The sequence below is a fragment of the Acanthochromis polyacanthus genome, chromosome 22 (genome assembly GCF_021347895.1).
Source record: "Acanthochromis polyacanthus isolate Apoly-LR-REF ecotype Palm Island chromosome 22, KAUST_Apoly_ChrSc, whole genome shotgun sequence".
Lineage (NCBI taxonomy): Eukaryota > Metazoa > Chordata > Actinopteri > Pomacentridae > Acanthochromis > Acanthochromis polyacanthus.
In genome coordinates this window covers 4,027,213-4,051,053 of record NC_067134.1, presented here as the reverse complement: position 1 = coordinate 4,051,053, position 23,841 = coordinate 4,027,213, and the positions used below count along the sequence as shown (strand labels likewise).

Genomic DNA, 23,841 nt, shown 5'->3' with positions numbered 1-23,841 from the left:
TTTAGTAGCCATTCAAACCCGTTTGTGTCAACGTGTGTGCCTGTTATCAGGCCAAACCTCCAGGGTATGAAAACTTTTGATCAGGGCCATTTGGGTACTTTCTCTTGTCATTATAATTTAAAAAGAATAAACACAGTTGTTTGATAATAAGTAACTACAGCCCAACACTAACCATGAGTGAAAGAAAGATTATGAATGATCACACAAAAACCTATGAAAAATGGCCAAGAAATCATAAATTCTGCCAGGGTATGTAAACTTATGAGCACAATTGTATGTCTGATTTTTTTTTTGTTAAATTCAGCCTTATTTCTATGAATTTGTGTTTCATTTGAATAGTTTTGTCTCTCAGTTTGACAAATTGTAGTTTCGTCTCAGTTTGTTTCATGTAGAATGTAGTATTCAAACATGTAAACCTGCTGTGACTGGAGGTTTGAGGCTCAGAGATGAAACTTTAAATGTCTCCTTAGTTTTTCTTCATATTATCAGAACTGATTCCATTTGCTTGTCCAACATTCCAGATCCTGAACCAGTGGTTAGAAATCAGAGTGAAAGTGGGTGGACAGTCAGTTTCTCACCTGAAGGATAATAACACAAGGGAGGTCTGGAAAGACCTGAGATCCATCTCTGGTTACAGCGGAGGCCATGAGAGGGGAGCTGCAGTAAGAGACAGGGAGTGGGCCAATGAGCTGAATCTGTTCTTTAACAGGTTTGACTCTGCTCCCACTCCCATCCTCAGGAACCTACGCCCCCTGGTGAGCCCTAATCTGGACCCACTGCAGTTCGCTTACCAACCGAACATTGGAGTGGATGATGCAGTCGTCTACCTGCCACACAGATCACTGACTCACCTGGAGGACTCCGGGAGCACCGTGAGGGTCGTGTTCTTTGACTTCTCCAGTGCTTTCAACACAATCCAGCCTTCTCTGCTCAGGGTGAAGCTTGAGGGAGTGGGAGTAGACTGTCACCTGGCTGCTTGGATCAGACTACCTCACCAACAGACCACAGTACGTGAGGCTTCAGGACTGTGCTTCTGATGTAGTGGTCAGCAACATGGGGGCCCCACAGGGGACAGTGCTCTCTCCCTTTCTCTTTATCCTGTACACATCGGACCTCCACTACAACTCTGGGAGCTGTCACCTCCAGAAATTCTCTGATGATACAGCCATTGTTGGGTGTGTGTCTGATGGGGACGAGCTGGAGTACAGGACGGTCATCTCTGACTTTGTCGACTGGTGTGAGCGAAACCATCTGCAGCTCAACGCCAGTAAGACGAAAGAGATGACCATCGACTTCCGCAGAAGGAGGGCACCTCAGCCTACACCGGTGAACATCCAGGGTATGGACATTGAGATAGTTGACTCATACAAATACCTGGGTGTTCACCTCAACAACAAACTGGACTGGTCACAAAACACAGAGGTCCTGTACAAGAAGGGCCAGAGTTGTCTCCACCTGCCAAGGAGACTGAGGTCCTTTGGAGTGTGCAGGACTCTGCTCCGGACATTCTATGTCTCCGTGGTAGCGTCTGCTGTTTTCTATGCAGTGGTCTGCTGGGGAGCAGTGAGCTCTGAAAGGGACAGAAAGACTGAACAGACTTGTCAGGAGGGCCAGTTCTGTCCTGGACTGTTACCTGGACTCCATAGAGGAGGTGGGTGAGAGGAGGATGTTGGCAAAGCTCACATCCATCATGGACAATCCCTCTCACCTACTGCATGACACTGTGGAGTCTCAAAGTAGCTTTTTCAGCAGTAGACTGAGACACCCACCGTGCAAGAAGGAGCGCTATCGCAAATCATTCATTCCATCTGCTATAAGACTTTAACACTAGCATCACTGGCTGATGTTAACATAAAACTGGACTCTATCACATCATCCTTTACCACATAATCTGTACAGTTCTTGCGCTATTTGAGTCTTCTTATACTTCACATAATTTCATAAGCCACTTTTTTTCCATCCTACACTCCTGAAAATATTGTGATTGTTATTATGATTATCATTATATTGTTGTTTGTCATACAATGGGAGTTTGAACCCAAGCAGCAGGCAAACGCAGGAAGATAAGATTATAAGGATTTAATAAGGAAACCAAAACAGATTCTAAATAAGGAAGCAGGTGGGAAACAGCAACGAAATTAACTAAACAAACAGACTAATCTAACAGAAAGCAGACCTGAAGACAGAGGTTAAATACAACAAAAAACTCAGTTAAATCAAAAGGGGAAGGAGGCTTACTGAGTCCAGTCCAGAGTCTATTGAGACAGAGTCCAAGGGGGGAAAACAGAGTCCGGGGAGTGAAGTGCAGCAATGGAGTGCAGAGAGAAGCGGACGGCAGGGCACAAGAGTAGCAGGGAGGGTGAGACAATGAGCCGGCAATCAGCTGTGAGTGGAGCCGGGCTTTTATCTGATGCTGATCAGTCATTTGTGCCAGCTGTGTAGAGCAGCACAGCTGATTGCCATCTGGCTGATGAGTCAGCTCAGAGGGCTGAAACAGGGGAACTGTGACAGTTGTTTATTGTTGGCTCTACTGTATGATGTATGCTGCTGTAACATGGGAAATTTCCCTGGACACGGGGAGTAAAAAGGATTGTCTTATCTTATCTTTGTGACTGCTGGAGGAAGCAGTGTGTTGATCAGAAGCTGCAGTTTGTGACTCTGCTGCTCCTTCAGTCAGGTTTGAATTATACTCAATCCATTTGTTGGTCTTTGACATGAAAAAGGTTGAATGTTGAAATAATCCGTCACATGAAATGAGTGGGAATCAGCCTGTAAAATGTGCTTTTTTTTTGATGTTATTCATTCCTTTATTAAAACATTAATTTCTTTATTTAAAAAAAGTGCTTTTATTGTGAAAGTCTGCCTGCTGCTTCCTCATAGGTGGAGTCCTGACTGGTTCCAGGAAACAGATCACCTGTCTGAGCGTCCAGGAGTGGACTGGAAACTTTCTTCTTCTTCAGCGCTTTGAATAAAGTGTAAGTTTGCTTTGTTTGCTGCTTTAACTTCAGTAATGTTGCTGTTTGTTTCTGCTCTGTCATGTTTCTACATGTTCACTTCTTATTTCAGCACAAACTGTGGATGACTGCTGTTTAAACATGGATCAATATGATTATTAGCTTATTGATTGACTGCAATCAGTCAATATTTCTATGAGATTATTAATTGACTTCAGTCAGTTTGATGAGCTGCTGATGTTTCTTTGTTGTTTTGTCTTTCTGACTTTGGGTTTGTGGGTGAGTCTCTGCAGCTCCATGACTCCATCTGCTGGACTGATAGTAGAAGTGCAGCAGCTGATCTTCTCCAGGAGGATCTGAGTGGATGAATGATGTTTGTTTCCTGTGCAGGTGAAGGTAGAAAGTGTGTGTGAGCTGCTGTGAGTTGAGCATCATGGATGAGTGTGAGGACAGAGAGGAGGGAGTCCCTCCCTCTAAAAGCTCTCTGTGTGGGGAACAGGAGAACCAGAGCAAAGATCAGAGGTGAGACCACCATCTCTAACTGTCCAGGACTCTGCTGCATGTCAGAGCTCAGCATCACATCACTGCTGCATCATTATTCACAGGAATCCACCTGGACCTGGACCTGGACCTGGACCTGGACCTGGACCTGGACCTGCATCCAGCTGTGTGTCCTTCAAGAGTGACCGGTCTATGAGAAATCCTATTAAATTTAAAGGAGAACAAGGTCCTGCTACAGAAGGGTAAGAAGTTCAAAACATAAACTTTTGACCAAAGGTTAAATGATCTCCTCACTGATTTTCCAGAAATACATTGTCAGATATTTTCTTAAACCCAGATTAGTATTCATCTCATGTAATCAGAACTTCATGTCCTCTCATATAGGTTGCTGTCATTATTAACATTATTAATATTAATGTTCTTGCTGTTGTTCTGCTCCTTTAAATCCCCTGAAAGTTTGCCCATGCCTCTGTCATGGTGGAATTCTTTATTTTTTTAATGGTTCCTTGGTGTCTGTGTGGCTCGATAGCGCCACCTATACTTAAGGTTCAGAGTTTTTACCTCTGTATAGAGAACTAATCAGAACAACTTCAGATGTGGTCAATTCAATCTTTTATTGTCATTGTCAATAAAACAATGAAATTTCATTCAGAGCATGTCATACACTGCGTAGCAATGATATAAAGTGCAATGATGGTGCAAGTCCCTTCTCCCAGTCCTATAAACACCCACTGTGTAAAATTAACACAAAATAGCATAGAATGTAATCATTTAGGGCAGGCACAAATGTATAGATAGGAACAGTAACAGTGGTACTGCAGCACACAGAAGGAGCATACAGACAGTTATTTGAGCGATGTTTGATTAATGTGACAATGCAAAGTCCAGTTCACAGCTATTGTAACAGTGGGGTATGGTGAGTGTCTCTGGATGGGGCAGAGACAGGAGGGGTAACAGTTTAGCAGCTTTACCACCTGAGGATACAGGCTGTGGGCTAGTCTTGTGGTTCTGGCTCTTATGGACCTGTACCTTCTACTTGAAGGCAGCAGGTGGAACAAGTGATGTGCTGGTGTTGATCAGGCATGATGTTGTGCACTGTCTTCAGACAGTGGGTGGTACAGATGGTACTGATCTCTGGGAGGGTAATCCCCATGATCTTTTCTGCTGTCTGTACCACCCGTTGGAGTGACTGCTGGTCAGCCTTAGTGCAGCTGGAGAACTACACCAAGAATCTGTAAGTTAAAACACTGCTGATGGCACAGTTGTAGACGTTCACGGTCAGCTGCTTTGGGATTTGGGCACTATTCAGCAGCTTTCATAGGTAGGTGGGTGTCGTCTCAGGAGCTCTTTGATGCAAAGTTAACAGAATTGTGACTTTATTGAATGACATCTACATCTCAGGGCTGCACAGTGAAATAGTGGTTAGCACTTTCGCCTTGCAGCAAGAAGATCCCTGGTTCGAATCCTGGGGTGGGCCTGGGATCTTTCTGCATGGAGTTTGCATGCGTGGGTTTTCTCCGGGTACTCCGGCTTCCTCCCACAGTCCAAAAATATGCTGAGGTTAATTGGTTACTCTAAATTGCCCGTAGGTGTGAATGTGAGTATGAGTGTTTGTCTGTATATGTAGCCCTGCGACAAACTGGCGACCTGTCCAGGGTGTCCCCTGCCTTCACCCGAGTCAGCTAAGATAGGCTCCAGCACCCCCACGACCCTAGTGAGGATAAAGCGGTGTATAGAGAATGGATGGATGGATCTACATCTCAGCACTGAGTTCTAGTCACACCGCCACCTACTGGACACAGCAAGTCAGCCTTAAGAGACAATTAGAACTATTTAAATGATATTTACATGCTGTGTTCTACACATGAGGCTCAGCAACATCATGTTTTGTAGCACCACACGAATTGATATAAAATAGACAATACATCATGTTCTAAACCACAGACAAACTGACTTCTTCCATCAGTGAGCGATGGAGGTGAAAAAGCAAAGTTCTGGAACTATTATCCCACCTTGATGAGTACGAAGACCTCATCACTGATTACAGCTTTAGTTGAACATTAATGTTTAACTTCCATCTTCTTCAAAGACATTAATCAACTGACTGTTGTGTCAAATGTTCTTTCAGTTGTTCCAAATATATTCCAAAATTTAATCCCTCTGTAACTCTGCTACTGCCTTCATGTGTCACAACTTCTCTTGGCGAATCCACTAGTATAGTGAGGATGAGCAAACCAGAGACTAAGTGAAGCAGCAGGTTATTTAGAGGATGTGAAAATAACCAGGTGTACAGCTCTATACAATCAGGTAAACCAAACAAGCCAGGGGAGAGAGCTATACAGAACAAGAAACTTATCAAAACCCAGCTAAAGATGAAGTTAACAGAAACTGAACACCAAAACATGAAACTCAAAGGGAGACAAAGGAAACACAAAATACACAAAACTATGACTGACGACACAACTGGCTGAACTGCAAAGACTAAAGCTGAACAGAACCAAGTAGAACAAGACTACAGGAGAACACTAATCACAAACACAAGAACAGAATGAATCAGGAATGAAGGAGGTCAATGCAGGGAAACTGGTGGAGGAATGTGTCAAGACTGACGGTCTGGTAGAGAGTGAAGTCTGAGGGGCCGTTTACACGAGGACCATCTTAACAGAAAACGCAAAAGTGGCGTCTTGTCATTTCACGTTTAGATGAGCGGTTTTGAAGGAAATCTGCGTATATACGGTGACTCTATAGTGTGTGGAATTCAATTGGATATGCATGCCAGGCAGCTGGGTGGCACTGTGATAAAACTCCGCCATGTCTACGCGCATGCTTACTATCTCCCTTTTCGGATCTCCGCCGCGGTAAATGTTCATTAATGGAATCTGTACAGATTCTGTACGTTTGTTGGTACGACTCCTGTAGTGTACATAGAGCTGCCAGAGTTTCTTGAAGGTATGAAGGATGGAAATTATCACACATCTTTGTTTACGTCCTTGTACCGGCCGGCAAGCCAAAGCACGTATGTGACGTAATCGCGTACGCGACGTGGTCAGATCTCGGCAAAGTTTTGCATTTTGCTGTTTAGACGGAAACGTAACGGCGGAGCGTTTTCTACTTTTCCACTCTGGAGGCCGGTTTCAAATTTTTGCATTTTCAAGCCCCCAAAACGCCTCCTCGTATAAACGGTAGGGTGTTTTGTTGAAATATTTCGCCATTTTTACCTGCAAGTGTCCTCGTGTAAACGGCCCCCCAGTTTGATTGAGAGGAGAGTTGATTGGAGCCAGGAGAACCAGCCTCTGGTCAGGTGCTGCTGATTAGGAAGAAATTCTCAGAGAAGGTTAGAGAGCGAAAGAAGGGGCACAGATCCTGACACCATGGTTTCTAAAATAATTTAAAGAGAATTCTCCTTCCTGGTAATCTTCCTCTCTCTTTACCAGAATCCATCAGAGACCAGAGTCCTGTGGACCTGAACCTTCATCTGCATGTGCATGCAGCTGTGTGTCCTTTAAGAGCGACAAGTCTAAGGATGATCCTATCTATTTTAAAGGAGAACCAGGTCCTGCTGCAGGGAGGTAAGATGTTCAGAACAAGGTGTCAGAGCTGCTAGTTTGATAGCAAATTGACTCCTCATCAAACAACAAATGTCTTGAAGAAGTGATGCTAATAACCTGAACATCATCCACAGAGACATTAAAAACAGAACCAGGTGGATCACAGTAAGAACTTTGAGTTCACTGAAATATCAAGGAATCGTTTTGCTGGACAGAAATCCAGTTCTGTGATCATGTTAGCCTTTATATTAGCCTGTATGTAAGCCTACATGTTAGCCTACAGGATGAATTTTACATTACAGAAAAATGGTTCTTCTTGTCCTCTCTGAGTTAAATCAGTCAGCATCAAGACCTACAGAGCAGTTTTCCAGGTTCTCTCAGAAGTTCCAACCCTGGAGCAGGAACTTTGAATTCCTAGAAACAGTCCTGAAAGAGGTTCTACAGGGACGGTTCCTGTGGTCAGAACAAAGATTGATGATGAGCCCATATGAAGAGGAAGTTCCTCCAGTGGAAAACAGACAAATGTTGGAATCTCTAATGGACATCATGGACCTTCAGCTGGTGTTTGTCTCTGGGTGATAAAGTGAGAGTTAACTGTTGATGTTGATCCACAGAGTGGAGCAGCAGAACTCAGAGGTTCCCAGAGCTCAGTCTGTCCAGCAGCATCACCTGGACTCCATATTCATGGTGAGTTCATGGACAACAAGTTGTTCTCCATCTGTTGTGTTCAGGCGTCTCCATGCTGCTCTTTGTCGACCAGTGGACTGTCAGTGTGTCCAACATGGATCTGATGTTTGGCTCCATGATTTGTCTCTGATGGACTCATTGACACATTTCTCTGTTCCAGCTGCTGGAGGAAAACATGGTGACTTTTGTGAAGAAGGAGCTGAAGAAGATGCAGAAGCTTGTGAGTCCACATAATCCAGAATGCTCAGAGAGTCAGAGGGAGGATGAGGAGGAGTTGGAGGGTGATGATGAAGATCAGAGCAGCAGCAGAGAGATGTTTGAGCAGATCACAGTGTTGTTCCTGAGGAGGATGAAGCAGGAGAAGCTGGCTGACTGTCTGCAGAGCAGTAAGAGGATTTATGTAAAGACTGAATGCTGCTGATCAACAGAACATTTACTAAAGTCTCAGAATATCTTCACACAGTCAGTCTTTAGGGGACAAACTGTCACCTTCACTTTATTGCTACTTTGGTGCTTTAATATCCAGGTTAGTTCTACTTCTTTCACTTTCTTTCTTGTGTTCTCATTCAGAACTTCCTGCAGTTTGTGGACGTGAACTTAAATGTGGTCTGAAGAAGAAGTTCCAGAGAGTGTTTGAGGGCATCACTAAAGCAGGACAGCCAACCCTCCTGAATGAGATCTACACAGAGCTGTACATCACAGAGGGAGGGACTGCAGAGGTCAATGATGAACATGAGGTCAGACAGATTGAAGCAGCATTCAGGAAAGCAGACAGAGCAGAAAGAAGCATCAGAGCAGAAGACATTTTTAGAGGCTCACCTGGAAGAGATGGACCAATCAGAACAGTGATGACAAAGGGAGTGGCTGGCATCGGGAAAACAGTGTTAACACAGAAATTGACTCTGGACTGGGCTGACGACAAAAGCAACCAGGACATCCACTTCATGTTTCCATTGACTTTCAGAGAGCTGAATGTGGTGAAAGAGAGAAAGTTCAGCTTGGTGGAACTTGTCCATCACTTCTTCAGTGAAACCAAAGCAGGAGGAATCTGCAGCTTTGAAGACGTCCAGGTTGTGTTGATCTTTGACGGTCTGGATGAGTGTCGCCTTCCTCTGGACTTCCACAACAATGAGGTCCTGACTGATGTTAGAGAGTCCACCTCAGTGGATGTGCTGCTGACAAACCTGATCAGGGGGAAGTTGCTTCCCTCTGCTCGCCTCTGGATAACCACACGACCTGCAGCAGCCAATCAGATCCCTCCTGACTGTGTGGACATGGTGACGGAGGTCAGAGGGTTCACCGATCCACAGAAGGAGGAGTACTTCTGGAAGAGATTCAGAAATAAGAAGCAGGCTAAGAGGATCATCTCCCACATGAAGAAGTCACGAAGCCTCCACATCATGTGCCACATCCCAGTGTTCTGCTGGATCACTGCTACAGTTCTGGAGGAGCTGCTGAGAAGCAGAGAGGGAGGAGATCTGCCCAGAACCCTGACTGAGATGTTCATCCACCACCTGGTGGTTCAGGCCAAAGTCAAGAAGGTCAAGTATGATGGAGGAGCTGAGACAGATCCACACTGGAGTCCAGACAGCAGGAGGATGATTGAGTCTCTGGGAAAACTGGCTTTTAATCAGCTGCAGAGAGGAAACCTGATCTTCTATGAGTCCGATCTGACAGAGTGTTGCATCGATGTGGAAGCAGCCTCAGTGTACTCAGGAGTGTTGACACAGATCTTTAAAGAGGAGAGAGGGCTGTACCAGGACAAGGTATTCTGCTTCGTCCATCTGAGCGTTCAGGAGTTTCTGGCTGCTCTTCATGTCCATCAGACCTTTATCGACTCTGGAATCAACCTGCTGGAAAAACAAACAACCTCCAACAAACCTGATCCAACACGTTTCTACCAGAGAGCTGTGGACGAGGCCTTACAGAGTCCAAACGGACACCTGGACTTGTTCCTGCGCTTCCTCCTGGGGCTGTCACTGCTGACCAATCAGAATCTCCTACGAGGCCTGCTGACACAAACAGGAAGTAGCTCACAGACCAATCAGGAAACAGTGTGGTACATCAAGGAGAAGATCAGTGAGAATGTGTCTGTAGAGAGAAGCATCAATCTGTTCCACTGTCTGAATGAACTGAAGGATGTTTCTCTCGTGGAGGAGATCCAACAGTCCCTGAGATCAGGACGTCTGTCCACAGATGAACTGTCTCCTGCTCAGTGGTCAGCTCTGGTCTTCATCTTACGGTCATCAGGAGAAGACCTGGATGTGTTTGACCTGAAGAAATACTCTGCTTCAGAGGAGGCTTTTCTGAGGCTGCTGCCAGTGGTCAAAGCCTCCAAGAAAGTTGTGTAAGTAGTTGGAGACTGAAGATTCTTTTTCATTTTGCGGCTGTTTAATCAATATAATGTGCTTTTTGTCTCTTCAGACTGAGCGGCTGTAATCTGTCAGAGAGAAGCTGTGGAGCTCTGTCCTCAGTCCTCAGCTCCCAGTCCTCCAGTGTGACAGAGCTGGACCTGACTAACAACAACCTACAGGATTCAGGAGTGGAGAGTCTTTCTGCTGGACTGGAGAGTCCACACTGTAAACTGGAAGCTCTCAGGTCAGGACTCATCAACCTGTTCAACTGATGACCATTTAAAATGTGTTTTTATTCATGATAAGCAGAACAGCTGATGTTGTGACTAAGTCTGCCAGCTAAGGGCCAGTGATCAGGCAGCTTTGTCACATACATTGTCAAACATCAATTCTGAATCAAAACTTGGAGTCTTCAAAAAGTTTTCAAGAAAGAGTCTTCAAGCAGTCTTCAGAGTCTGATGCAAATAATGTTTATTCAATACAGAGGCTGTAAGAACAAACATGAGCAAAATCTCGAGATTTTAACTGCCGAAACAAAGCATTGCATCAACTTTTATACATATGCAAATGTCTTCTAAACACGCCTCTTCCACCTTGTAAAGCCGCAACCTATCATCTCAAGACCCAATCAGTGTGCCCATGAAGTAATCATACCCAAAGTTTGGACCCCCTCCTCTCTTTTACTTCTGCTCGGTTGGCATTTTTTCTGCTTAGCTCAACATACCTGGAGTTTCAACTCACGAGCGCCAACGTAGAGAGGACATGGGACAGGAACTTCCAGTCTCATGCCTTATATGGGCACCCGTGAGCTGCCATAGAATTCCGCTGGGTTGCTGCTTTCCACAGGATTATTTAGTGCACTCATACCTTCAGCTGACCTATTGAGTCTCCCCATCTTATCTTATAGCTCTTAAATTTGATTCACACATTCCTCTTTGTCTAATTTTGTCTTTTGTTCAGTTTTCAACCACAACACTGAGGTAGATTTTCTGTATTTGTATGACTCCGATCAGTTGTGTTACTGACCTTCAGCATTAGTTTCTCTTAATGAGGCCTCTTCTATGGCAGGAACTGAACAACAGGTTTGTGCATATGGAAGAAGGTGAGAGAGAGCAGCTGGTCCTTCACAACCTGGAACCTGCCTCACAGAACCAGAATTTATAAGAACCTGTGAAGTCTTTGTTCCAGGTCCTGTTTTAGTTCCTACTGTTTTACAAAATAGAATGTTTCAGATAGACATTGATGAAAAGGAAACATCAGAACAAACATCTCATGTTCACACTTGAACTTGTTTGATGGCTCTTCTCCAGGTTGTTTTCTCCCGACTAGATCCTTGCTTGTGTTGTTTCTACTCTCCGATGTCCGTCTCTTTCGATAAAAGCGTCTGCTAAATGAAACTGTAGAATGTTCAGTTTGTTCAATGACTGAACTCAGTGCAGTTCAGCTGGTGGACAGTTGGACTGTTGTTTACGTTCTCATTTGAGGTTCAGGTCCAATTCCTTCTCACCATTGGAGCCCAAACATCTACTGAAGCAGTGTTGCCTTCTGTCTGCACTGACTTCAAAGGGATCCTCAGTTCAGATCCTCTTGGGTTCACCTCCTCAGATGTTGTGGACCCCTATCCCATCACTCCCAACTCTGTCTTCACTGGATGGCAGGACACGTCCCTACCTCAGGTGGTTTATGAGGAACTGAGATTTTGGGTTGAAGAACATGACAACATACTCAGATACTGGCTGAAGATTTTTGGAAAGCCTTCCTGGAACAGCAGCTTCCAGGACTCCAGGTGTGTCAGAAATGATGGAGTGACGCAGCAGCCCTGCAGGTGATGACTGTTGATGAGCAGTGTCCTTATGTCCTCTGGTCTGTGGGTAAGGTCAGTCCAATCTTCCTGCTGCTGATGGCTGAGTCCCATCAACTGAAGTGTTGGTGAAGGATAGAACATCCATCCCACCTGTGGTCAGGTTCATGGTCTCTCTGCTCTCCCTGAAGAGGAGCAACACCCTCATAGGGACCCTATGACCCTTTTCAGATGTGAGGCTGTTAAAAGGTTGTTGGTTCCTTTCAGACTGTAGGGACTGAGAGCCAATCACTGGGCAGCAGAGTGTCTCCTGAGACTGAGAGAGAATAAAGTGTCCAGCTCACTGATGCTATGAGGAGTTCAGACTTCATCAAGAGTGGAGATAAAGAGTTTAAACACATGAGTTTGGAGATCCTTAGTTTGGTTCCAGTGGGATTCATGTGTCAGTGAAAACCAAAGCATGAGTCTCAACAGCACAAGTAGAAGTGAAGGAACCTGAAGAACCAGGACTGGAGATCAGAAGATGTTTGTTCTGTAACAACATCAGAGATGAAACCAATTCTGACAGTGATTTTATCACTGCCATCAGCATCAAGTTGACTATTTTTAGGATTGTAAAGAAGGAAAAAGTCCAAAGTGTGACTTGTCAAAGTGTGTGTCCTGATTTGAATCCAACAGACCAACTTTGGGGTATTTCAAAGACAAAGATAGAGCAACACAAACCCTCCAACAAAGAGCAGATGAAGACATAGTCTCTGAAGATGGAGGAACATCTCTGCAGAAATGTGGTTTCTTCATGCTGAGGAGGATTAAATGTGTCATCAAAAATAAAGGTGGACATAGAAAGTAGTGAAAACATCCAACATTCTAATGACAGTAATGAAAGATGTACTGACCTTTATTGGATTCATTTCTTGCTGTTTGGCCTGTATTCTTCATTTAGGAAATCTAAACTGTCAGTTTGTTTTAAATCAGATCAAGTACTTTACTGCTAATTTTCAAAGTAATCTGATTACTGTGCTACACTTTGGATTATTTTCACATTTAAATAATATTGCAGGGGACTGTCCTCACTGCTGCTGTATTGTGGACATAGTGGGATGTATTTGTTGTTAAATTCACTGCTGTCTTTTCAACAGGACAGAAAATACTGTACTTAATGTATTGATACTTTTCTTCTCTTTGTCTCTTCAGACTTAATAACTGTAATCTGTCAGAGAGAAGCTGTGGAGCTCTGTCCTCAGTCCTCAGCTCCCAGTCCTCCAGTGTGACAGAGCTGGACCTGACTAACAACAACCTGCAGGATTCAGGAGTGGAGAGTCTTTCTGCTGGACTGGAGAGTCCACACTGTAAACTGGAAGCTCTCAGGTCAGGACTCATCAGCCTGTTCAACTGATGTGATTTCTATCAGTGGATGGATGTAGCTGAAAGACAAAGAAAAACAGAAAGAGAGAGAAAATTCCATCCAAGTGTTGTCCGTGAGGTTTGTGTTGTTTTGTGTGTGCAGGCTGTCAGGCTGTCTGGTCACAGAGGAAGGCTGTGCTTCTCTGGCCTCAGCTCTGAGCTTCAAGACCTCAAATCTGAGAGAGCTGGACCTGAGCTACAACCATCCAGGAGACTCAGGAGAGAAGATGCTGAGGGCTAAACTGGAGGATCCACACTGTAGACTGGAAAATCTCAGGTACAGACAGACAGACACTCTCAGGTACAGACAGACAGACAGACACTCTCAGCAAACTGTCAGTCTAGCTTATCACAATAAGTGGAAGCAGAACAACACTGTTAGCTCAGCTACACACCATGACTGAAAGGAACCTGTTAGCCTAGCTTAGCACAAAACATCATATTCAATTCATTTCAATTCAGTTTTATTTATATTGCTCTAATTACAATTCAGATTGCCACAAGACGTTTTACAGAACCCATATGCCTGAACCCCAAGAGCAGCCCTAAGGTGACAGTGGGAAGAATAAACTCCCTTTTAATAGGAAGAAACTTTGAGCAGAACCCAGCTCATATGGGGGAACCCATCTGCCTGCTGGCTGGTTGAGAAGGACAGAAGAGGTAGAAGGGGTGGAGGACATATAACACACATTGGAATACATGCATGATCAGAGTAACAGAGATGACGCATACAAAATACAAGCTAACAATGAAACTGATTCCTAGTTTTCTGCTATAGTGTACGGCTCTGACATTAAATATACTACATATATAGCTGGTCGTAAGATGGTAGCAGTGTGTAGATGAGCATATCAAGTATAATGAGGGCAATACAGAGTAGATTGGTGGAAATGGGCAGCTTGAAGCAGAGGGCTGGAGAAAAGTCAGCAGCACCATCCCACAGTGGACATGATGGAGACTAGACCAGTTGGTGGGACAGCAACCACAGATCTGAAGCATCCAGCTCTGGGACCAGGGACACTCAGAGAAAGAACACAGGGAGAAAAAGAGAGAATGCAATGCAATAATGGTATATATATTAAATCTAAAGGTAGATGGAGAAGGGCTCAGTGCATCCAGGGAGGTCCCCCAGCAGCCTAGGCCTATAGCAGCAGAACTCGGGGCAGAACTAAGGGACCCCCAAGAGGAAGACACCAGCTGAACCCCTCAGGGTCACCCAGTCAGCCCTAACTGTAAGATTTGTCAAAATGGAAGGTTTTATGCCTGGTCATAAAAATAGAGAGGGTGTCTGCCTCCAGAACCCAAACTGGGAGCTGGTTCCACAGGAGAGGAGCTGATAAATGAAGGCTTTGCCTCCCATTCTACTTTTAGAAATTCTGGGAACAACAAGTAAGCCTGCAGTCTGAGAGCAAAGAGTTCTGCTAGGATAATATTGTACTATAACGTCTTTAAGATATGATGGAGATTGGACATTTAGAGCTTTATACAGTGCCTATCATAAGTATTCACCCCCTTTGATGTTTTACCCTTTTATTGCTTTCATAAATCAATCATACTCAATAAAATTTGGCTCTCTTAACACAAAAATTTATTGGAAAAAACTCTTTAACAGATTTCTATAAAGTAATGTTAATGAAAGAAAATTATATAAATAAAAATAATTGCTTGCATAATTATTCACCCCCTTTTTAATTTAATGGTCTAATTCAATAGAGGTCCATCAAATTGTTGCCAATAGTTTCACAATTAGTGAAATGAAGATCACCTGAGTGGTGTGGGTGTGTTTTGTCAAGTGGGGCCTAGTTATTTGAGATCCCAGGAGCAACCACCACCTAAATAAAAGCTTTAAGCAAACCAATGAAAAGTTAAAATGAGAAACTGTATAAGTTAACCACATGATTATGCTTATGCTTGATGCAAGAATGATTTTAATAGGCTGATATATATTCTGAAAATGATGATTGCTATAGAAGAGAATGATTTAAAATGAGTTATTTGATCATGCTAAGAAAAATGATTTAAAGAAGTGATTCAGTGTAACTAAGTGAGTTTTGAATGGAAGTAATCTGTGCTGTTCTGAGCTGTATGCAGACAGGATGGGAAAAGCAGAAGTCTCCTCAGAAATGAGGAACTTGGAGTTTCCACAGGATGACAGGATGGGCTCAGGCCTACATTGTCATGACAACTGAAGTGTGTGTAACAAGTGGATGTGGTAACAGAAAAGATGGAAAGAATGATGTATGTGTAAAAGGAAGAAGGTTGTGTCTTAAACCTATGAATTAATTACCTGGGCGTACCTACTAGTTAGAATTGTGTGTAGAAATGTGTATGTGCTAAGCTGAAGTCGAGCTAGGGTATAAAACCCAGAGACACAGACACTGAATTCGGAGTTCTCCCCTGGAGGGGGGAGATGCTGCTCGCCGGAGCTGCCGGGGAGCATCGCCAGAGTTCTGAAGAATCTTCACCGGATCTTTTGCCCAAGAGACGTGAAGACAACGCGGGACTTAGGCTCCAGAGTTCGCTGAGAACATCGTTGGAGGCAAAGTCTTTTTCTGACTTTGTTCAACAAGCGAGGACCACACTCTGCTGAAAGGAGAGTCCTGAGAGGTCTGCAGTTTTCTAAAGAGATGAAGAGAGGCAAGCACCTACGACATCCAGAGAGGCACAGGAGGAAGCAGCAGAGGGCTGCTCCACTCCAGGGGCTGGAAGACCCAGTGACCCACCACAGCCTGATGAGACGGGGGCTTTCCACCACCACCACCCAACTGAGAAGGCAGCTGAGACGCCCGCACTTGTGTTCCAGCTGCTACTAAAGATAACTGCCAGACCAACGATTGGCTATCGGGACCTTTCCACTCCCCCTGCCTATGAAGAACACCCTCTGCCCACAAAGAAGACTTCGTACCGAGTCTGCTGGTCCACGGAGGAGTTCAACTAGACGCAGGTCAAGACCGGGCGTGGCAGCTAAGGCCTGGCTGTCCGCTCTCTCTCCTAAATTTACTAATTAGAGAAGATTCTTAGGTACGCTCAGCTTAGTTTAATTTAGTTAAGTTAGAAATAATCAGAAATAATTAAATTGTTTAATCATGAATTAATGCTGTGCCCCTGCTAATAATTGCTTAATAAAACGCTATATTGCATTTAAAGAGAAGCCTAATGAAATGATTATGATTCACCTATTCTGCATAGTGGTAAAAAGTTAAGTTGATTGTGTGCATTAAATCTAATGGTTCTTAAAGGTTACTTTAATCCAACTAGTTATTTAAACATTACCCCTGAGGTTAGTTATCCAAACCTCTAAAACGAACCTAGGAATATCAACAAGTGCCACAGTTTTAAGAGGAAAGCTGTCGTTAACAAACGTGTTCAATAAATCAATTCTACTACTTAGGAGGGCTGCTTAGTAAGAGAGTATTTATTGGAGTAAGAGGGGTAAGACGTTTGGAAGAAGACAGTTAGGACCTAGGCGAGTATTCCTCGACACCAGCTTAATTATTCTGCTGAAACCTGTTAGGTGGAATACTAATAGGCAGATAGAATCTAACCCTTTAAACGGAGAGCTGGTCCTGATTTAACCTGAGGCAAGGGTTAAAGAAGGCTATACTGAACGACAGTTTCAAGTGATTGAGTTGTAAAACACCTGTGTCTGAAGGGTCCAGAGAGTGGTTGATCAGTATTCCTGGCTACCATTACACCATGAAGACAGAAGAACACTCTAAGCAACTCAGGGAAAGGGTTATTGAGAAGTACAATTCAGGGGATGGTTACAAAAAAATTTCCAAGGCACTGAGCATCCCCCAGAGTTCAGTGAAATCAATTATCGAGAAATGGAAGGAATATGGCACTTGTGTGAATCTGCCTAGATCAGGCCGCCCTCGTAAACTGAGTGACCGTGCAAGTAGGAGACTAGTGAGAGAAGCCACCAAGACCCCTACAACTACTCTGAAGGAGTTACAAGCTTCAGCTGCTGAGATGGGAGAGACTGTGCATGTAGCAACTGCTGCCCGGGTTCTTCACCGGTCAAAGCTTTATGGGAGAGTGGCAATGAGAAAGCCACTGTTGAAGAAAAGTCATATTAGATCTTGACTAGTTTGCCAAAAAGCACACGGAAGACTCCATGGTCAAGTGGAAGAAGATTCTTTGGTCTGATGAGACCAAAATTGAGCTTTTTGGCCATCAGACAAGACGTCATGTTTGGTGGAAACCAAACACTGCACATCACCAAAAACACACCATCCCCACTGTGAAGCATGGTGGTGGCAGCATCATGCTGTGGGGATGTTTCTCAGCAACTGGACCTGGAAGGCTTGTAAAGATAGAGGGCAGAATGAATGCTGCAAAATACACTGAAATCCTGGAGAACTATGTCTTGGGAGAAGATTTATTTTCCAGCAAGACAATGATCCAAAACATACTGCAAAAGCTACACAGGAATAGTTAAAAAAGAACCAGGTAAATGTTCTGGAGTGGCCAAGTCAAAGCCCAGACCTCAATCCTACAGAGAATTTGTGGCTGGACTTGAAAAGGGCTGTTCATGCCCGATACCCGCGCAACCTGACAGAGCTTGAGTAGTTTTGCAAAGAAGAATGGAGCAAAATTGCAGTGGGCAGATGTGAAAGACTGACTGAGACCTATCCACACAGACTCACTGCTGTGATTGCAGCCAAAGGTGCATCTACTAAATACTGACTTGAAGGGGGTGAATAATTATGCAAACAATTATTTTCATTTATATAATTTTCTTTCATTAACATTACTTTATAGTATATATACCCGCAATATCCATCCATCCATTCTCTATAGACCGCTTTATCCTCACTAGGGTCATGGGGGGTGCTGGAGCCTATCCCACCTGACTTGGGCAAAGGCAGGGGACACCCTGAACAGGTCGCCAGTCTGTGGCAGGGTGCTTCCTAATATTGCCTCAAGGAAGCATGTATATCGTGAACAGTATCGATCCTAAGACAGAACCCTGAGGAACTCCATGATTAACCTTCGTATGCTCAGAAGAGTCATTGTTGACATGCACAAACTGGAACCTGTCTGACAAGTAGGATCTAAACCAGTCCAGTGCTGTCCCTTTAATGCCAATAGAATGTTCTCGCCGCTGTAATAAAAGTTTGTGGTTGATGGTGTCAAATGCTGCACAGGGTCCAACAAAACAAGTCTAGAGACCAGCTCTCGCGCGATTTCGGAACGAGATTTGTGTTCTAGCGTCCTGAGATTTGGATACAGACCACAACAAAGAGCGATCGCCAGGTAAATGTGGAGGTTTTCGTTCACTTCTCATCTCTAGTATGTTGTGGGACACTCATTGAGACTATCTGAGCCGGTCAGTGTGGGGCAGAAGCACGTTAGGGCGGACTTTGACGCGGGGGGGCCTCTTGCCCCATACTTTTCGCTAGCCGAGCTGCTAGCCGAGCTGCTAAGCTGCCTGCCTGGCTAAATACTGGAGCTATGTCAAAAAATTCATTTCTCCATCACTCACATGTATGAAATTACATATGGAAACAGACCCCAGGTTGAAAAAAAACGAAGTTCCCCTTTAAGTGAGGGAAAAAGTGAGTGCTCACACCCTGCTGGATCCCCAAGGCATTACGAGTAGATTGATGCACATTTCAACTGTATCAGCACTTACTTGCATAGATATATACAAACACTAGATGTCTCAAGACGGAGTCGGCGTCGTCGTCACTTGGCGGCCATCTTAGGACAGGGGACTGCTCTGGCGCACTGTACTGTAGTCAATGGTAAGGTGGATGATTTCCTCACTTTAACACTCATAACTCGCTCAATTCTTGATTGATTTACAAACGGTTTAGTTTGTTACAAGCCTTATTAACGTGGCTATGATTCAGGCTCAATTCCGAAATCGCAGCTTTTCGTTTTGAAAAATGCGGCATAGTTGTGTGTCTTTTCTGCCTGGCTACTCACATTGGTGTTACTCACAATCTGATTTTCAATTATTAGGTTTTCCTGAGACCAATGTTTTTTGAGAACCTAATCTTTAGGTGAAATTACATTCTTTGTGGTTGTGGTTGTATTTATTTGCATGTTAAGAGACTTTGATTGAGACCTTAGACTTATTGTTTGTATACATCTATGCCTGGATTAGTTAGCCTGCAGCCGAAATGCATTGTGGGTAATGTAGGCACCAGGTTCATGAAAAGAAAAGACAACATCTGTTTGTTGTGCATTGATTTTGGTTGAGCTTTGTTTTTATCTGTGCATTAGAAAGCTGATAGTAATAAAGAAGTGCAATGCTAAATAATAAAATTACATTTACATCCATTTATGCTGAAAAAAGATGATATCTGTGTTCATTATTATATGAATTCAATGGTTTTAATTATTCTTATGTAATCAGTAAAAGAATTACATCTCTGACGTTTATAACAAACCAAGCTGTTCTAAAATCGGTTGAAAATTGAGCAATCTACAGTGATTTTAAAATCCATGCTCCATTGACTTTAATGTTATGAGTGCTCGAGCAGCCCTGTCCCAAGATGGCCGCCATGTGGCGACGTCGCTCCCCATAGGCTGACAGCGCTCATGAGCCATCTAGTGTTTGTATATATCTATGCTTACTTGTATCATAAGCGGCCATGATTTAAGGCATTACTAGTGGATTGTTGCTAAATCGACCCATACACAAATCAATCTGTATCGCTATTTATAACTACCATATCTGGCATTACCAAAAGCTTTTGTACAAATCACTAGACTATTTTTCCACGCTATGTAAACTTCATCTAAACTAACATCGTAATATGCTGACGTGCACAGCACGCTTGTTTTTCATTACGGGACACCGTAGTTGTGCCTATGTTTATGTCTCGCGAGATCCAGATGTACGGTATGTGTACAGAGGTCAGATGCCGAATAAAGACGGCAGTTAGCAGCAGCCAGTGAGTTGTATCATTTTATATTCAAAAGCCAGAGAGCAAACACAACAACATCCTAACTCATGTTGAGACGGGAAAAACTCTTGTCCTGTCAATCATTGATCCCCTCCATCTCCCCGAGTTGGTTGGTGAGGAAGAACAGGTATTCAAAAATTAGTCCGTTGTTTGGTTGAGTAAATACACTTTATTGGATACAGAAGTCAGAACATCAGCAAAACATCATTTCTTGCAAGGGTACTCGCACAATATAATCTGCTCTATCTGTCAGGAGCCCACAGCCTCCTCCGCGTCTGTCTGTGTCGAAGTACAAAGAAAGAACTACATAGCAGGGGACTTATACTCCTCTCCTGGGTGTCCTTTCCCTATTTCACCAACTGTAGCCTCTTTATCTGACTCTCCAGCTGTCTTGCATATCGAGAGCACATAGTGTGCTAGTAGAAGAACTGTGTTCCTGTTCTTGCAACATTGTCTAGACATCTTGTACAAAATAACCCTGTTGCTATAACCGAAAATATGAGTCACACTGAATAATAATCATTCTCAGAACACTCTCTGCAATCTTCAAGCCTTGAGTTACCTGAGTTTTACACACACATCTGCTAAATATTAGAACACACTCTGTTAATGGTTCCTAATCTATGTCTAAAATGAGTAGTTCATAATTGAATACCATGTATGTACATTCCGAGCATATTGCTCTCACACTCACTCTGATCAAACTGGAGAAAACTGTTAGCCTAGATTAACACAAACTCTGGAAGCAAAGGTAAACTTTTAGCATAGCTTAGCACAAAGACTGGTATCAGGGGAAACTGTTAGCCTCGCTTTATCCAAATACAAGGGATCCTTGGTTTATGATGTCCCCAACCTATGGCGTTTTGTCATTACGTCAGAACTGGTTACGTGGAAGACTGATGCTAGAGGTACGGACCCGTACCCGTAGCATCTGTACTAGAGGTACGGACCCGATTTTGTTTGTATGTATACAGCTGTTCTATAACTTTAACCATGACATAGATCTACTGAAATACATCTTATACTCTATTATAAACCTTTCTACACCACGGCGATCTCATTCATCTTTATTACTTTTTAAATAACTGGCCAAAGACAGCGGGTGTAACTATAGTGAATGCAGTAGACACATGTATATAGAGCACAAGCCAGTTCATATCGACATGGAAGTCCTGTTTGCCATGAAAATGGCCACTCAATAGGGGCGCTGGGGTATTTCAGGCAGCGAGTAAACACCATGGCACAATCTGGCCAATGGAAAGTGCCGTATCCGTAGGCCACAGGCTACGCGTACGGGTCCGTATCTGTAGACGCTACGTACGTGGAAATAGTTGGAACTAGCAGAGCGGATGAGCATGTCGTCAGGCAGCGCCAAAAGACTGCTTTGTTTCCACTCGCCGGTTGTACATCACCTTGAATTATGTATTTGCTGACTTTTTCCCTTCATTATGGGTCCTAAGCATGTCAGACTCTTCTAATGCATAAAGGCTGCAGTTGTCCAACTCGTTAAACTCCTTCTTGTAAAATGAATCGTGAGTCATAGCAAACTTGACTTCTTTACTGTGGCTCTTGATACACATTACAGAGTGAAAACTGCAACAAAACAAAATAAAACAACATAAAGACATGTAAATAGATCCTTTTAACTGAACCAGTAAGTCTGAAAATGAAATTAGTTACATCGTTGCCTTTGCAGAGTTTACAAAGTAGACAGCCGTGCATCCAGAAAAGCATGTATGTGTGTAAAGCTAAACATCAAAACAGCGGGAAGGAAATGACAACTGTCAACAGAAAACTTCAAAATAAAGGCTATTTTAAAATAAAAATGCATTGATAATTTTGCCTTAAGGGCAACACACCATGGAAATGAATTTAGATTTAATAAAACACTCATAACAGGGCAAAACACAGATGAACATCAATATGATGAAATAAAGTTGTGAAAACTGTCCAACATATTCTGTTATCTTCTTGTAAAATGATTCACATATGTATGAAAGTCGTTGTTATTCATAAGTTTTATGAAGAACTGAAAAATATCGTGATGCACAGAATGGCTTTGTTTATATTTTCTCTGGAGTCAAGACTTACAGCAAAAATTGACTTGCATCAAAGTAGGAATGAAACTCTAACGTAAGTCGAGGACAGAGGGGAAACTGTTAGCCTAGCTTAGCACCAAGACTGGAAGCAGAGGGAACCTGTTAGCCTAGCTTAGCACCAAGACTGGAAGCAGAGGGAACCTGTTAGCCTAGCTTTCCCCAAGCTTAGCTCAAAGGCAATAAGCAGGGTAAATTGTTAGCCTAGCTTATCACAAATACAATAAACAGGGTAAACTGTTAACCTAGGTTAGCTCAAAGACAGTAAGCAGGGTCAACTGTTAGCCTAGCTTAGCAGAAAAAGTGGAAGCAGGATAAACTGTTAGCCTAGCTCCATGAAAAGAGGAAGCATAAATGAGTAAAGCTGAATAATGAGTGTAAACTGAGCTGGAACGTGACAAGCACAGGACAGGACTTTAGAGATGCTGCATTCAGGTGTCTGTGTCTCCATGTTGGACTGGTCCTTTATCAGTGGAACAGTGTGAGAGCCATGTAACGTCCATGTGTGCTGCTGAAAGAGTCGCTGCTGTTCTGACCGTCCTCCTCCTTTCAGGGTGACGCCTGCTGGAGTCCGATGGTTGACACCAGGTCTGAGGAAGTGTAAGTGTGTTTTAATGGATTGATGGAAACAAAGCAGCACATTCAAGCATCTTCAAAGTGTCACATCTCTGAGGTCATCATCAAAGCTTTAATACTGATCACATGATCCATCAATAACTGCAGCTGTGTTGTGTTTGTTCTCTCCATCAGATTCCTGTCAACTCACAGTCGACACAAACACAGTACACAGAGACCTCAAACTGTCTGACAACAACAGGAAGGTGACACGTGTGGAGGAGGTTCAGTCGTATCCTGATCATCCAGACAGGTTTGAAGTCTGGAAACAGCTGCTGTGTCGAACTGGTCTGACTGGTCGCTGTTACTGGGAGGTGGAGTGGAGAGGAATTGTTCATATATCAGTGAGTTACAGAGGAATCAGAAGGAAAGGAGGGAGACATGACTGTGCATTTGGATATAATGATCAGTCCTGGAGTCTGTACTGCTCTGATGATGGTTACTCTGTGATTCACAATAACAGTCAAATATCCATCAGGTCCTCCTCAGTCTCTGACAGAGTTTCAGTTTATGTGGACGTTCCTGCTGGAACTCTGTCCTTCTACAGAGTCTCCTCTGACTCTCTGATCCTCCTCCACACCTTCAACACCACATTCACTCAGCCTCTCTATCCTGGATTTGCGTTCTGGCCGCCTGGTTCTTCAGTGTCTCTGTGCTGAGTTGAGTCTCCAGAGTCTCCTCCTGGCAGAGAAACAGTGTTGAACAGATAGTTGAGTCTCTCCATGACTCTGTCCCTCACAAACATGTTTTCACATTCATGGATTAAATGTGTTTCTTTGTCAAATCCTTCTAAATGATTCCTTGTAAACTTGTTCCTCTTCAAAGATGGAAGTTGTGATTATTCCAGGAGCCAAATGTGGTGTTTGCGTCTTTTTCCAGTCAAATGTTGAGAGTGAAAATCAGGATGTGGTGTTCCTCTGACGCTCACTTGAACTAAAAGCATTTGAGCTGCACAAAGTGT

General features: G+C 43.6%; 1 protein-coding gene across 1 annotated transcript; it reads left to right on the top strand.

Moving 5' to 3' along the window:
• The first annotated feature begins 2,652 nt into the window (after positions 1-2,652).
• LOC127531913 (NACHT, LRR and PYD domains-containing protein 3-like) lies at positions 2,653-23,539 on the top strand. Its single transcript, XM_051942324.1, has 14 exons — positions 2,653-2,677; positions 2,881-2,975; positions 3,345-3,476; positions 3,560-3,697; positions 6,890-7,024; positions 7,618-7,690; positions 7,851-8,076; positions 8,261-10,037; positions 10,115-10,288; positions 13,040-13,213; positions 13,353-13,526; positions 22,819-22,865; positions 23,016-23,267; positions 23,526-23,539. The coding sequence occupies exons 3-14, from the start codon at positions 3,388-3,390 to the stop codon at positions 23,537-23,539; spliced, it is 3,273 nt and encodes a 1,090-aa protein (XP_051798284.1). The 5' UTR covers positions 2,653-2,677; positions 2,881-2,975; positions 3,345-3,387.
• Positions 23,540-23,841: the final 302 nt, after the last annotated feature.